Source organism: Cyclopterus lumpus, chromosome 22, assembly GCF_009769545.1.
Source record: "Cyclopterus lumpus isolate fCycLum1 chromosome 22, fCycLum1.pri, whole genome shotgun sequence".
In the NCBI taxonomy this organism is placed as follows: domain Eukaryota; kingdom Metazoa; phylum Chordata; class Actinopteri; order Perciformes; family Cyclopteridae; genus Cyclopterus; species Cyclopterus lumpus.
The window spans coordinates 1,201,514-1,219,013 of NC_046987.1; the positions used below are offsets into that span (position 1 = coordinate 1,201,514).

The 17,500-nt window shown below is 43.4% G+C and overlaps 1 protein-coding gene across 2 annotated transcripts in view; it reads left to right on the forward strand.

The window, feature by feature from the left end:
• The window catches only part of bcl11ba (BAF chromatin remodeling complex subunit BCL11B a), a 41,184-nt gene that overhangs the window by 11,621 nt on the left and 12,063 nt on the right, over positions 1-17,500 (forward strand). For both annotated transcript variants that reach the window (XM_034525435.1, XM_034525436.1), the window contains exon 2: positions 1-264. This exon is cut by the window's left edge. In XM_034525435.1, coding sequence (XP_034381326.1) covers positions 1-264 — 264 coding nt within the window. The remainder of the gene's footprint in view (positions 265-17,500) is intronic.

Sequence of the window (17,500 nt, forward strand, 5' to 3'; positions counted from 1 at the left end):
AGAAGCAGTGCCAAACACCGCTGCTGGCCAATGGCTGCTATGACAAGATGAGCCATCGGGGAGGAGGAGGAGGAGGAGGGAGTCCAACTCTTCAGAGCCTTCATCACCACGCGCAGCGGGGGGAGCTGAGGAAGGTGGTGAAGCCGGTAGAGATTGGCATCCAGGTGACACCAGAGGAAGAGGAGGAGGATGTGGGAAGAGGTGGGAGACGAGAGAGGACGCCCATCAAAGGAATTTGCCCGAAGCAGGAAAACACAACGGCAGGTAGGCACGATAAACACCCGCCCTTTAAATAAATAGTCATTGGCACAACAAATATGTGACCTTTTCAGCTTCTGTCAGGCATCCGGTTGAGACTTACCGCATCCTCTCCAGCAAAAGAGATAGAGAGAGAGGGAGGGAGAGAGAGAGAGAGTGAGAGAGAGAGAGTTGTTCATTTCATTAAAGGCAGAGGACAACAAAGTGAGAGTGTGAGGAGAAAGAAGTGAGAGAGAGGCACATTACCCACTCAAAGCTCTAAACCCACTCAAGGACTCGGCTAGTTGAAACAATTTGTGAAAAACGTGACAGAGAGACTCACCCCGACTTTCATGGAGGAATCCAGCCTAATCCATCTGCTTAAAAAGGTGAAAAGCTCATTAAAATTCAAATAAGCAAAGGAGGAGAAAAACCCCCAGAAAGAGGGATTAAAAGGAGGCGAGTTCCTCCCCCATTCAGAGGGGTAAAGAAGCAGTTTAGCAGAAGGGGGAGCAGCTGAGGGGGGAAGAGCACCAGCAGCTATCTCTCAAAGCAGTCAAGACGCTGAAAGAAAGACCGAGTATTTGAGTCTCTGACGAGAACTCCCCTCAGCTGTCCTGCCTTCTTAGAGGTCACTGCCTTCTTAGAGGTCACTGCTTTCTTAGAGGTCACTGGCTGTAGAACCACAAGTCTGCATCTCAGAGCTCGACAGCATGTACAAGATATTGACAAAGATCATTACTCTAGTTTGACTTGTACTGTGCTGCAGTTGAAAAAGTATGCTGTTCAGGGGGGATTGAGTATTGCAAGATACATTTTAGACAATGTACCTCTTCATACTCATAGCTTCAAGGTTAGAAGCTTACTTGAAAGTTAACAGTTTATTTTATCCGGCTTCGTGAAACAAACAAACAATGTCTACTTATGTTCATGTCGTGGTTAATGTTGACCCTCTTAAAATAAAACCAATACGTATACCAGTACCAGGTGCTCGAGAGGTGTATTTGGTATAAACAAAAGCAACTATCTGTAGAAGACAGAATAATAGCATTGATTGGTCCTAAGTATTTTTGTGAATGTCGAAATTTGGCGTAGTAACAATAACAGTATAATTATTATATATTTTGTATTTATATATATATCGTCTGCTGGAAGTGTTTTATCTGCATTCTTCGGACAGCACCACTCCTGGTTTGTCGTTATTGTTTCGAAGGTGTGCATCTGCATAACATTTGGGCCAGAAACACAACTCAAGAAGACATGTTGGCTTGAAGCCACGTGAGGGAAGGCGCTCACAGGTACCCTCGCGACTATTTCCCCATTTAGAGCTCCTCTGGACTTCATATCAATATTTACCAGGCTGTTACAACGCTGCTGTACACAGCTCTGACAGCACGCCACTTAGCACCGGCTTTACACTTAATGCTTAACAATCTGAGCTCTAATACAATCCCAGAGTGTCTGCAGCGTTGCACTCAAGCATGCACATTAATTGATTGGCGTTGGTCACGTTATTAGGTCGGCATTATTCAAATGTATGTGCATAAGCATATTTTCCCCACGTGCATCTAACTGTAGTCCTCCTATGAAATCAACTCCACAAGTGCAGCGATAGAAGACTTAAAACTGTAACTGCACAATATTACCTCTTAACAGAAAGCGCAATCATTTTCACATTAAAAGCAAAAACATATTAGCGGCTCAATTGGACGTGCACTGCAGCAACTGTAAACTATATTGCTGCAATAACATTTTATGTTTCAAAATTACGATTTCCACATGAAATATGGCCAACTAGCACCTTATTAACACAAGGTGAGGACAGACGGGTTTATTAATGGAGCTGGAGTTTAATTTGGTGAGAACACGCTCAGCCCTGCTCATAATCAACGGGGGATTGAAATATGACAGGTGGAATTTTCTCTTTGTAAACCCGATCGAGCTTTTCTTCCAATATAATTGTACACCTTTCATTGGTGGGGGGAGGGGGGAGAGAGAGAGAGAGGAAAGGTGTTCAGGGAGTTGGAGAGTCAGCTCCGAACACAACTGGTGACGACGCTTCATAACTGACTCCCAGGAGCTCACACTCCTCCATTCTCAAGCTTCACTTCCTTTCATATTTATGAATACGCATATTCACACACAGGACGATTTAAGGAACGATTCATTTTGATTACGAACCAATCACTAAAGGATGCACACATGTTTACATATTGTGTAAAGAAATACTGTAAATGATGAAAATCAATGGTTGTCCTGGATACGGTGTAACTAATCCGTCAAAGAGAGACATCAAACACTATCATTTAACAAATATATATATATATATACATATATATATATATATATAACAATTAATTTAAATGAATAATTTGATATTGTCTTTGGTATTTTTGGCATATACAGATATGCCACAAATTAAGCCACACATACTTATGGAACAGAAGTTGTTGAATGATAAGTAAATAAACATTTGATTTATTGTAAAATGACAGAGGTCCAATTATTTTCGCAGGGACAGATAGAGATGTACCTTAGCCGATCATGTTCAACCACGAACAGGGCTCTCCTTGGATAAAGATGTTTCTGATAATAACAATAATACTACTACTAATATATCCTTTATTGATCCCACAATCAATAAATTATTCTCTGCATTGTACCCATCTTTAGTTCTTAAGGAGCAGTGGGCTGCAGTGAAGCGCCCGGGGAGTAACTGGGGGTTCAGTGTCTTGCTCAAGGACACTTCAACATGAACTATGGGGAGAGCGGGGATGGAACCGGGGACCTTGTGGTTGGTTAGGGGACGACCCCATCTAGTGCGGTGACAGTTTACTCTGGTGTGTTCCACAGTAACACTCCTTTATTTAAGCTGCCAGAGCTTTCATATTCAGCACCTCACATTCCCACAAATACCATTAACATCAACCAGTACGACCACAGTTGTCTACCGGCTAGCAGGGTCCAGTTCCCCTTGCTCAACTTGTCTCTGGGTTTGGGGATATGAGGGGCAACCTTCTTGACCCCCCGCCCCCCCCAGACTCCCAGGTGACTGTCAGTCAGGTTAGATAAAGCTCCATGGAGGTGCAACCGTGACAGTTTAAATTAGAGAAAAGAGAAGGAAAAATAGAGTTTGTACTTTAAGGCACACGCATACATTCACATAGTGTACACATATCAGAGAAGAGTGTTTAACACCACCTGACACGGTGTTCTGCAGCCCTTAAAGCCTGTCAACTGGGGTTAATTCACATATTTAACCAAGTCTAGTTGGAGGAGCGAGGAACACACACACGCGCACACACACGCACTCACACACGTACACACGCACACACACACGTACACACGCACACACACACGCACACACGCACACACGCACTCACACGCACTCACACACGTACACACGCACACACACACGCACACACGCACACACGCTCTCACACGTACACACGCACACACACACGCACACACGCACACACGCTCTCACACGTACACACGCACACACACACGCACACACGCACACATGCACGCACACACGCACACACGCACACACGCACACACACACACACGCACACACGTACACACGCACACACACACGCACACACATACACACGCACGCACACACGCACACACATGCACACACATGCACACGCGCACCCACGCACATGCACATGCACATGCACATGCATACATGGGCGTATAGTTTTGACAAGCTCAAATATGATGACACCCTTTTAATCTGACAGAGCCATTTGACAGGATGTGAGTGTGTGCCAGCAGTTTAGTACTTCCTCTGCTTTTTCTGATTTTTCTGTTGTTGTTTACAAGCTGACATTTTATTTTGTTTTTCCGTTGATTCTTTCTGTGTGTCACATTTTATGATTACTTGAACACACCGAGACAAGGAGCTCTTTCTGTCTTTCTCTCTCTCTCTAATACACACAAACACAAACACACACACACACACACACACACAGTGTAAGTTGATTATTGGACAGAAAAAGAGAATAATTGATTTGCATAATTTCAAACAGGATGTGCAATATGCAGAGTAATACACAAGAAAAAACACACTTAATGAAAAAAAAGGAGGGCATGTTTGAATCTTATGTAAACATTATGCACTTTGGACACACACACATCTTCAATAAATAATGACTGGGCACAGTGGCGTGTCCCTAAAATATTTACCATATGCTTATTTATCTTCCAAATGAAACTGCACAAAGACTTAACAAAGCGCTCCGGCACAGTGTGTCTGATTGTGTCTGTGTGTGTGTGTGTGTGTGTGTCTGATATAACAGCCTGTACTTTAGAGGCATTACGGTGCCCGCTGCTCATGTTTTTTTGCGTTGTTTCAATAAAGCTGGGAGGCCTCTCGGATGGAGCGCCGGCCTTTTTGAAGTGGTAATTACTTTGGTTTGTATCGCTGCTCGCTCTCTCTCCCTGTCTCTCTCTACCTCGCTCGCCCTCTGTATCCTGTGTGCTTTTGGCTAGTTTCAGTTTGGGTGTTTGTGTGTGTCTGTGTTCACAGACAGTATGATGCATTTTGAATAGGCCTGAAAGGATGTGCTCACGCACACACACGCACGCACGCACACACACGCACGCACGCACGCACGCACCCACGCACACACACACAGACACATCGAGCAGTGACAAAACTATGCTTGCTCTTTGAGTCTTGAACAGTCACTTGAAAAATGTAATTTACTACTTGGTGAAGAAGTAATTACATAATATTTTCTTATTGCTCCACAGCACTATCCATGTCATTACTTGTTACATTCCTTTCTGTTACATCGTGGTTGTGTACCTTCTCCCCCCTCCAAAGCTGCCACACCCTCATGCTACGTCTCCTGTATCACACCACAACACATTGGAGCTGAAATGTGTCTGAACACTGGGTATCACACCTCTAACTATCAGGTTCTGAAAGTAGATGTCTAAGCTTGTTACCGTATTCTTTGATCAGATTTTACTTATCTTTAGGATTTTATTCAGACAAAGGCTTCGTCCGGTGTTTTAAAAGGTATTGTATTGGCACTAGCATATGGTGACCAGAACCTGGTCTAGTTGTCAGAGCTTACATAGACAATTATCATTTACTGTTCCACAAATGATTATAACTTAACTCAATATTTAAATATAAATAGTTCTCCTATGTGTGTCAGTCAATCAGTGTGTGGTTTTCAGGGCTGTTGCTAGGACGACAGTACGCTAACGGTTAGCCGTCAGGCCGAGGAGAAAGTGGTCTCTCCTAAAGAGCTGCGGGAGGCTTTCTTCTTCCTCCGTTAAGTTTAGAACACTCACGATATAAGAGATATTAAGACAGCCAGCCAACAATATGCAGCAGTCCACTGCGCTTGTGCACACCGACAAATACCTGTTGATTAGTTTTAAACAAAAATGTGGACTGTGTCCATTGTTGTCTGCATGAGTCTATAGATGGCAAATGAGTTTCCCCACTGGGGATTAACAACGTTTTATAATCTAATAATGTAAAAAGGTATCTAACCATCAATAATTATATTACTTGTGTTTTGTACAGATTTATAATAAACTTTGATTTGTGGAACTTTGCCAACAAAGCATCACCTGCATCAAGCTAACATAGACTCACTGAGATGTACCCCTCCCACAATCCAACTCCTGGTAACACTGCCTCTTCCTCCTCTCCATCCACTTCTTCTACCTTTCCCCTGTAGATCCAGACACTTAGAGCAAGGACAGACACAGGCAGAGCTGGTAGAGAGACATACAGAGACATTTCTTTAATCATTAATAGATGCGTGAGGCATCTCATGCGGTTCTTAGCATTTTCAGAAACCCTTTTTGTGATTTCCGCCTCGTCGCCTCTCTCTGCCACGTTAATCACTTTGCATGCGCTCATTTAAATATTAAAATTGTCTTTAATCATCAAAGCCAGTGAGCATCATGCATATTCATGTCATCTTACCCCCCCCCCCCATCCCTCCATCCCCTGGATCTCAGGTTCATTACTCTGCCGCGCAGCCATTAGCCACTTCCCTAATCACACAGTTTACACACACAGGCTACTATGTATGCACGCACACACATGAACACAGCTAGCCACCAGCGCTAACCAGTGCTAATCCACTAACTACACTAAAACACAGGCATCCCTCCAGTCTAAACTGAACCAACAGACTTGTCATCCATCCCGACTGCTCGATGGCTGGAATTGGGAGTATTTGTCAAGAGGCTCGATGAAACCCTAATTTGCATAATGACTTTGTAGTTCTGCATTAATAAAATTTGCATATGAAGCCGTGTTAATTACTCCTGATCAGCCTTTTTTGCATTCATGCATGGTAATTTTCGGCGACTTGCGAAAATTGATGTCCTGGCGTCAGGAATGAGATTGGTGGAGGAGGCTCTGAGTGTGTGTGTGTGTGTGTGTGTGTGTGTTTGCGTGTGTGTGTGTGTGTTTGTGTGCGTGTATTTGCGTGTGTGTGTTTGCGTGGTTGTGTGTGTGTTGTGTGTGAAGGAGGATGGCGCAGATGATGAAGACGGGATTGCGGTGTTGATGTATGTGTGTGCACATTCACATTTAGCCACAGAGGCTATTTATTTGTTTACTCTCAGTTCAGCACAGAATTTTTTTTGCACTTCTGTGCTTTTATAAATGAATGTTGTTTCTAAAAAGAATCAGTTTTCTTCTTGGAGGTGTTTTTTGCTGTTGTTAATGTTTGCGTGTGTTAGCATTGTGGTGGAATGTGTTGCAGTAGCATTTTAATGAACCACCCCCTAAATAGAGTGACCTCTGATGTGTAACCCTCAGAGGTCCCTGGACCCCACTTTGAGAACCACTTGGTTTAGCAGCTACTGAGACATGACGTTTACTTTGCTGTTTAAAAAAAAATGTAATAGCTTTGGAAAATCAACTTTCCTTTGATGAAAATGGCATCTAAGTGAGCGAAGGTTGATTTGAGAAGCTTTCCGTTTATTTAAAGCCTTTCCCTCAAGGACGAGCTCATTTAAATTCCCCACAGGGACGATCAGGTTTAACAAACCTCCTGCTAAACCCAGTTAGCGGGGTCCTTCGTGGTTCCTTCAGACTTTGGGCATTTATTCATGACATTAATTCTTGGCCTTTTGCTTGTGGCACAGGGCTTTGAATGTTTTTCTTTAATGCGCAACAAATCTATATTGAAGCGGATAGATGTTGTGATAAGTAGAGAAAATGTGTGTTTTCTTGGTGGTCTGTGAATCATTCAAACGCAACGACAGAATTAAAGCCAAGATGTTCTGAGCAGCATGGAGAGTGCTGGCCAACACAAAGACATGACAACAGGATGGACATGAAGAGTTGAGAGTGGTAATGAAACAAAAAGAAGAACCTTCCTAATTGAGGAAGGTTCTTCTTCTTCTCTTCATGTCTTCATCACTTCCCTGTAGGCTCTGTAGGTGGCTAAGCACCTAGCGCTTTCTTCTCCGTTAACTTATACAAACACTTCATATACTACTTCTTGTGGTAGACAAAAATGTATGCACAAATAATGTCAAACATTATTACTAGTAACTTAGTTTTTGAACTGGCATACACTATTATTTCTATTTTATTTGGAAGTATGAGCCAAATTCCACGGTTGTGGTGGAATTGTGTTTTTTGCTTTGCTTTCTACAAAGCTATATCTTCAGTTATGTATTATGAATCAAAGTATATGTATTATTAAGTCAGTGTGTGTGCTATTGTTGCAGTGTCACTTGTATGTAGGATTAGGAAACTGTGACCTAAACGGGATGCCTTTTTCCAAGTTTCATTTTTAAAAACAGATCTCCAGACCTTCTATTAACAATGATACAACATCATTATTTCTATGAGAAACGTTATTGAATTAAAGTTCAGCCACAATGAGTAAAATCAGTGTGAGAACATGTCAACATTTCATTTGCTCCCGGTGTAATCTCTGACTAGCTATCGGTTCTTGGTGAACGATCCCTTCATACAGCGCGTTGGCTTCTGTGACTGAGATCAGATCAGTCACAGAAGCCAACGCGCTGTACGAAGGGATCGATCACAGATCAGGCGATGAAGCACTCGCTGGAGCTTGTTTCCCATTGCTTTCCTGAGCTCGGAGGTGCTGTCAGGTATGTGAAGTGAATGGAGCGAGGAGAAAGGCTGGAGGAGGCTGATTGGGAGGCTTTGTGGAGGTGACAATGCTGGATGCAAAGCTAACCTCCCCTCTGCATTCACGTAGACTCGCAGCTGATGATGTTTCAGCACGCCAGCAAAGGCTGCTCCCCGCACTCCATCTGAACGCCATTGTAGGCTGCTGTGTGTGTGTGTGTGTGAGTGTGTGGGAGAGCTCTACACACCTGTGTCAATTTGGAACATGTGTATGTTTGTGTTTACACAGCAATCTGTAACGTGAGTTTACGTTTATTGTTTCAGCCAAATGTGCGTGTGTGTGTTTACATTGAAATGTCTGTAAATGTGTATGTGTTTGTACCCATCTTGGGTCATTTGTGAAAATGTCTTCAGTTCTGTATGCGCAGACACATTATTGTTAATTAGTATTAATTAGAATCAAGACAGACCTCTGATCAGTTCTTTCAACACATTTACCCGGTCAATGCTTGTAAATATGTTGAAAGAACTGATCAGAGGTCTGTCTTGATTCTAATTCATCAATAAATCAATAAAACTAGATACAGGAGATCCAATGTCAGATGAACATTTGGTTCAGTAACAAACATTTAGCACTAAAGATGGAGTCCAAAAATGAAACAAATCTTGAATTTCTAAGAACAAAATTGCATTTGTGCAAATCTGAACTTACACGCGGTGTCCTGTAGGAATTAGGGTGCAATGTCCAGTGTTCCAAATAAAGACATCGAGCTGTGTGTGTCTCAGTAGAACTGTGGTGACACAGCGGGGGAATAAAGGTGACAGTCCTCTGGCCTGGAATGAGCCTCTCTCCAGCAGCTCTTTTGCATTGATTTGATCACCTGGAAATATCCCTGTCTTCCAGCGTAACACCATGGCATTGGAACTTCTCTGAATGAACTCCTGAGTTGCGCTTGGACTGGGACCAAGTCAAAGTATCTTCTGAGGCAGCTTTCTCTCTGCTGATGCTCAGAGACAACGCTGAGCTTTGTCTCTTCCTGCCAGAGCACCCTGCTCTTCCTCACAGGATCTGAATCAAAACACACACACAGACCACCTCAGAACGAGCCAGTCGATACAATAATGTTGATGCTACGCGCTGTTCCTTCGGACAGGATGGGATTCCCACCGTGTTCTGCTACTCATTACTGCCCCTCTCCTCTACAATGGGTTGTTGGCGTTTAGCACCGGCCAAATCACCACTTAACAAAAGCTAATTTCTCACTTGGTTAAACTGGGAAGGATTAGGGGCTCTGTGACGGCACAATCCATGTTTGGTGAAGAGTGAGGGATGGAAGGATGTTAGGAAAGGATTTAAACCTCAATTACAAGGGACTGAGGGCTTTTGTGTGTCCGTGGCGAAGGTGGGACGCTGAGGTTTAGCGACTTCGCTGGAAATGTTTGCTTCCTTGTCGTGTGGGTGTGTATATTTGTGCATGCAGCCGAGGGTGGCATAGCCTGACAAATACATGTTGATCCCCTTGTTTAGTAGGGTTTAAGTCCCCCCAGTTTCACATACTAGCAGCACTCGGGCTACACACAAGGAGGGACGGCTCACACTCAAAGCTCATGACACAACAGCACTTTAAACCCTTCCTGTGTCATGTAATGGAAACAGCGGATGGTTTGGTATCACATCGTCTGGCCGCCGTAGCTCTCATCCACTTAAAACAACTTAAAAACTCCTGGAAGACGCTGTTATAAGCTTAAAAGCCCAGAGGAGGCAGCACCACTCTACACCCCATTTAAACCACAATCACCTTTCCGATGTTACAGTTGAGGGGCTTATGCAACTTTTCAAGGCGAGAGCACCCACTGATTTCATTCTTCACACAGATACTTCCTTCACTTTGTGTGCTGCTTCCTCAGTGACAGCAGGTTTGTTTGTGGTCATTTGGGAAAGCTATACACACGTTTAGCCTTTGACAGATTTGTTTTAAGCATAGCATCCTCAAAAAAAGCACCCTAGCACCCCGTAGAAGCCTTTCCTGCCCTGTGTAGCATCCCACAGCCCTGCGTAAAGCCCGTAAGCACCTCTTAAAACCATTTAGCACCACCCCGTCCACCACTGCAACCCAACCCATGTTTACTGGCTTTTCCCTTTACCCAATATTTAGCAGATGTTGCGGTCTTCAGCGCTCGTATTCATCTATTTATTTGGTGCGAGGAACATTCTTGGTGATGGTGCACTAAAACCAGAGCCGTGGTCTCTCTGTTTTCACCCAGAACCAGATTTTGAGCTGCTTTCAGCATGAAGAAGGGAAGAGGAGCGGCATAAGGAGGGGGTTCGATTTCCCCCATGAACACCAAACCCTTTCGTTTGTATCAAAGCTTTGCCTCACCCCCGCTGACACCCCTGAATTATTCACTTAGAGGAAAAGATAAACAAAGCTTGCTAACTACAGTTGTTCTATTGATTTCTTTGGGCAACATCATAGATAACAAAAAGGGGGCCGGTGGAGAGGAGCTGGGCTGCTGCTGCAGTCTCTCTTTTTTTCATCTGTAAATAAATCAATAACATGCATAGTTTTTCTCCTGAGAAAGCAACCTGTGTCCTGTTTCCCAGGAAAGTAAATAATGCATTTAAATGATATCTCCTGTGTTATTTCGGTAGTTAGAGCATGTGTCTATGGATCGGGGGCTTTGCCATGTGGGAACTGCCCATTGCTGGGGTAATTTGCCATTCGGAGCGTGGTTGGGGGTAAACAATGCTGGCTGAGGGCCAACAACCAGTAGAACAACCCCTCTGATGAGAAACAGGCAGATCCTCCCTGTCCTTTGAGCTCTGGGAAACATGTTGCCAGAGTTTCAAAATAAAAGATGCTCATAACCTTTTCACTTCCATTACTGAGCCCGCATTGAGTCTAGGGTTACAGGCAACATCTTCACATGCTCTGTCAAAGTGTCTTCCAGCATCTGCATGACACACAGCTGAATTTCTGGCCCATTTAACAACACTCCCGGCCAACCGCAGGATCCCTTAACTGCCCCTTTGGCGCCACTTGAAGGCTTGCAGATAAACAGAGTATACCTGGGAGGAAATTGCAGGTTGGCGGGCACAGTGTTTTCTCTCTCCCTGACTAAGGCTGCTTAATCACCAGAGGGTTTCTCCATTGTTTTTGATCCCCCTGCCTCACAGCACATTATTATGTCATCAAGATGCTTAGGTACACTCCAATACCATGCGGACACCCATGAAGGCATTCACAACAACCACAGGATCTGAAATGCTTTCTCCCTCTGCCCAGCTGCGATTGGTCAGTGGATAAAATGTGACCGGCCGCCAGCAGGCCTCGGCCCTCGATGGGCCTCCCATCATGGCTGTCGGCACAGCACCGCCATCTGCCTGGCTGTGGTGAGGAGTCTTGCTAGCTAGGGAAATCAGATCAGTGCAGCCAGGGTAGCTCGATGTGAGCTTGACTGCAACAGCTAGACAAAACACTCATACACACAGAAACACTCAGACAGGGAGCACATCCTGTAGTGGGGGCCTTGACCTAAATAGTCAGTACTTGAGTCTAATGAGGAGTGGAGCAGGCTGGGATCTCAGGTCTGACCAACACAGACACTAGCCACAAAGCTGTGTGTGTGTGTGTGTGTGTGTGTGTGTGTGTGTCACAAATTCATTCTGCAAAGAGACAGACAGAAAGCATATTCACCACTTAGCCCACTGTCATTTGCTTTAAACTGCATTGTTTCTGCTTTGGTAGCCGACACTACAACAGCCTCATTAGATCAGTTAGCAGGTACGCCTCTTGTTACCTGACTCATCTGACACTATTCCACAATTCATCATTGAGAAAAGTAGGCACTTTTTGAAAGTTCCTCTGTTCCTAAAATCTTTCTTGATGCAGAATGTCAGTGAGAGACTAAAATACTGTGTTGTTAATGTATTTCTATGAGATGAATTGAAAGCCACTCTCACTCATCACCTCTGTCCCACCCTGTGTTCACCTCTTTGTTGTGTTTGGCTGCTGTGTGTCCGCTGAGCTATGACTGAGGCTCCATCGTGCGCTCTCCTTCCTGGCCTCTCACAGAGTCATGTCCTCATATAAGAGGTCTCACCAAAGTTTCTGGTCACTCCATCACTTTACTCCTTCCTTCTGCAGCCCTCACATGTTCGCTCAATATGCCACCTCATTTTTCAAAGATTAACACAGCATTTCATAGGAAGCATAGGATGCTCTGATGTATGTCATGACGCCTGGTGTTGCAGCATGACAGAGATTGTGGCTGCACATGTTGCAGGATGTGGTTGCATGTTGCCGTGTGTTACAGTGTGTACACTAACATTTGCATTTGTATAATACTACTTAGATTTAGGTATTTTGGTAAGTCCTTTTACTGACTGACTGATTTTGTGTGTGTGTGTGTGTGTGTGTGTGTGTGTGTGTGTGTGTGTGTGTGAGCGTGTGTGATGGTTTGAGGCTCAGTGAAATGAAAACAGACTGCAGTGGTTATGGAGCCGGCCTGCTTCCAGTTAGTGTGGAGACGAGAGCCCCAAGGAGCTCCTTTCCTTTCCTCTCTTCCCTCCTCTTTTCAAAGAATCAAAAATGTAGACTTTCGTGCCTGATCATTAACAGTAGCAATAGAAAAATGTATATTAAATATATAACGGTACAACAGTAACAAAATAGAAACCTGACAAAATCTGTATGTGGTTTTGCGGAGTTCATTTTAGTAATGGAGGTCATTGTGATAGACACATGTCTCTATTAAACATTATAGTCAACAAGCAACTTTCAACCAGTTTGATTGTTCACATGCAGCTGTTGACCACTGTTAACTCACCACATTATGACAGCAAGTCACATTAAAGGATATATTATTATTATTACATGTGTTGACAGTTGTCAAGCGACCAGTAGCCTCAATACAACGCTGCATGTGTCAAACGCCTGTTTAATCTTACACAGGAAGTTGGTGGAAGACAGGATGTCGAGACTGATAATAAATGTATTTATTTTGGTCTTCGTATATATGGCAAATATAAAGAACAGATCTCCAGACAGTGATCATAACTGTGCCAATGAGCACTAATACAAACATACTTTGACTTAAAGTTACAATAAGTAACTTTTCTGGAGAACCAGGACTGCATGGGGAAAACTCCCAGGAAACACTCTCGTATAAGTTAATTTGTCCTTAAAATACTTAGCAAAAGTGCCCATAAAAATATAACTGGGCAAACTATCTGCTTCTGAATGGACCTCATCAACAAAAGGAACAGCGATTTTGCCATCAGAAATGCATATTTAAAACCAGCATGCACAGAAATGTACAACATATTTAATTGAACAGTTACATTTAGAACTAAAAGTGAAAACAATTACAATATTTGACAGACTTTGTTGTGTTGTTTGGATTCCTGACCTGGACATTTCTAAAATGATGGTTATGGCAAGGAGGATAGCAACAACTCTGTATTGGTAATAATAGCATCATACTCAGCAAATGTATTTTTTGATGTGAATGCGGCAAAATGAAAAAAGGAATTCCCTACACTGTCTACCTGTGACCTGGCGGACTTGTGCTCACTCTTTTCCTCCAATGAGAGGACACTACAGGCATTCTGGGTGACTTTACTTCCAGGTACACCGGGTTAGATAACCTGGAGATGCGATTGGCTTGTTTACAACCTGTCTCATCATCTTACTAGGTTTCTTGTCAGATCAGACTTTTCTGTAGTGATCTCCCCAGATATTGACAATTATTTTGCTGAACACAATGTCATCATAACTGATAGAAATGAAGACCTAAGTTGTACTGAACTGGAATTTCCCTCTAATATTAGTGTAAAATGAGTATGATCTAGCAGAATTAAACATCATTATGTGATTTAAAAAAGGTGCTGAACTGATTCAAACTCGCATCAGTTATATAGTTGTGCTGTGTCTCTGCTGCCTTTCCATAGCTCCCCAGTCATCCAGACCATATAAGGGCCTCCAGCACAGACCTGTCCCCTCATCCCTTCATCCATGCCCTCCTCTAACCTCCATCTGGTCTGGATCTGCTCTCCTCCTCGACCTGCCCCCCTCCAACCCCCTCTCCCTCCCCAATGCTACTTCTCGCTGCCATTTCTGTATAAACAAGTGGAGTCTGACCATAACACTCAGACCCCAGGCTACACTCCTTCATGTTCATCCCTGTTCCACCTCGGCAAACCGTTTCTTTCTACATCTGTCTGCGCGGGTGAAGTTAGTCAACTCCAATATCTCTTCTTTTACTCTGTCGTTTTATACCCAGGACGATATTTAAATAGCAGCTAAAGGTTACATGTACAAGAACAGATCTCTGCTTGGCTCTGAAAGTTGAAAAGGTGAAACTGATCAGAGGGCATAATGTTGAATTCATAAACCTGGGATTAGACTCGGCCCTGTTCACCGGTGGAACGAGAGGTGCAGCAACAGAGAGAGAGAAAGAGAAAGAGAGACATCTTTTCTTCTGGACGCTGGTGTCAGGCAGCGCTGTAATATGTCTTCTTCAGACAGGAGGGACACTGCTACACACTGCTACATCATAGCCTGGGATGGGGCTCTGCCATGTGTGTGTGTGTGTGTGTGTGTGTGTGTGTTCCAGGAGACTCCCCTGTGGCAATTTGGACAAGCTTTATAGAAGGAGGGAGAGGATTTGGATCGGACAGGCGACAGGGAGACATAGAGAGAGAGAGAGAGAGAGAGAGAGAGAGAGAGAGAGAGCGCTGTCCCGGTCAAATCAGGCTCATGGCAGAGTTTCTCTATTGTTGCTACAGAGACTCTTCATAGCTCTTCACCTGACAACATGTCAATAAATAAAGCTCAAAGGAGAATGTAAAGCACTCCACTTTGAGTGTCTACAGAGGGTCCTCACAGTAATGTACTGTAAACACTGAAGAGCTGCATCCCTACAGTGATGGATTCTGCAGTCAGGTTGCTACTAAATGTTCCTTCATCAACAGAGTACGTGTGACCACGGTCATATTCTCATTAGACATTTTAACCTTTATATTTTTGTTAGATTACAGTATTTCTAAATGCCTTTCAGACCATTTCCTGTTTATTTTATTTGTCTCTTTTTGTATTATTATAAAAAAGTATATTCATGTTTATCAACCTAACAGTGGACAACATAGTTTAAGGAACAGCATATAACAATCAAGAACACTTTCTGGAGACTGTGTATGGACACCCACACATGCAGCAACATGCTCTTATAATTTCTCTTTATTCTCTTTTTAGAGAAATAAAATGTCAGATGCACCAAACATTTTGAACTCATAGCCGCTCTTAACCAGAATAAACCCTATAAGGCCAGGGGGTGTTCCATGTGCAAACACTCTGGCATATGATCTCGATTTGGTATGTTAGCAGGACCTTAAAGAATGCAATACCAATCAAGGGTTTTAATAGTGTTAATTAGGATCATAAACCAATAGTATTTCTTGAATAATCCAATCATTATAATCATATAAACAGGAGTTCAGCGGTGGGAGATAATCTGACAGACTCACAGACTTTCAATGGTCTTTCCCCCAATCAACACATAGTTGACATGACCTTGTAGAGCATTGTAAATGTAAAACAAGTTAGTATTGAATGTTAAAAATAAACGTCATCAAACGTTTTACACGTCCAGTTTTACACGTGTATGTGATAGCGGAACATCTCACTACAAACCTATGGGCTGCTGGAAGCCTCTTCTCCTCTGGGAAGCCTTTCTACCTGGAACAGATTTAAAATGGTTCCTCTTTGTAATCTCTAAATTTGAATCAAACTACACTACAATCCAAAACCCCTTTAACTGAAGGCTAATATTGTCCCCTCACACCTAGGCTTCCCTGTCTAATCATCAGCTCATGTACCAGGTGCATCCTGCATGTTGTGTGTGTCTAGGATTAGGGGGACCACTGGAGGACGATGCCCCTACAGAGCCCTTCCTGCCACCACACCTTTCACATGTAGTCTACACACACACACTCCCCAGGTGCCGTGGGATTAGCTGGTATGCTCTGGCACTCTCTTCTGTTAATCCCTCTAATTTGTGAAGAGGGCAGACACACACTCACTGCAGCAGTTTGTTTTGGATTGCATCTCAACTCCTCATTTTGGCTACAGCTCTGAGGACTACTTGTTTCTTGTCATGTCGTGTGAGACGGAGTTCCTCTTATTCCTCCTGATTTGGCTGTGATCAGCTAAGCGCTCCTTTAAAATATAAATATAATATAATATATAATCGTTCCCTGTCTTTCACTCTCAATGCTTGTATACACACACTTTGCACAATGATAATCCTCTGTTGGCTGGATAGCATGCAGAGAAGACGTGGTAATGCAACTTGTGCTGGGATGAAAGAAGAGAAAATACACATGTACACATGCTACCTGCTGTATACCAACACTGGCTTGGTTTCCACTCCACTGTCAAGGCACTGTGGGGAACCTTTGAGACGCTGCTAACATTAGATTGTGAGTTAAGAGGGTGTCCATCACCTGCAAGGAAAGACATTCCTGGGAACATTCTTTCCAGAATCCTCCTGCCACCATTGAAGGGGATTGTTCCCATGACAGAGTCTTCTAGGCGTGTTGTATCCCTCTGAACTGAAGCCTTCTGCATGTGGAAGTGGGGGAAGTAGGTCTGTGTTGAACTCATTGGCTGCTGTTTTCCAGGTTGGATACAATCTGTGCCAAAAGGTGCTTTGTAGGTGAGATGAGGCTTGAGGATGTCAGGCTCGTGTTTCAGAGCCAGCAGCGTGGTGAACTTCTTCTCTTGTTGTGAAACACATTACAAGTCAGTCCCGACTGTAGATCGGGGCTAGACACGCCCTTTCTTTTCAAACAGAAAATCACAAACATGAATGTAATGTGGAAATGGTGACATGTCACAAGTTATGTTGTAATTTGCATTGTTATAAATGTAAATGTGATGTGACATAAAAAAACAATGTTCATCTTCTATGTAAAGAAGCATGCACCACTTTTCATTCTCCCAGATTCCTTATTTAAAAAAAACTACCCCTACTTAAAATGAACATAACATTTTTCAAAGCCAAATATTGAATTTTCCACTCAGCTTTTCACTTTCAGCACATCATAATTCACAAAGAGAAAAGGAAAAAAAGCTTGGATGGGACCCCAGCTCATGGCATGTAGGC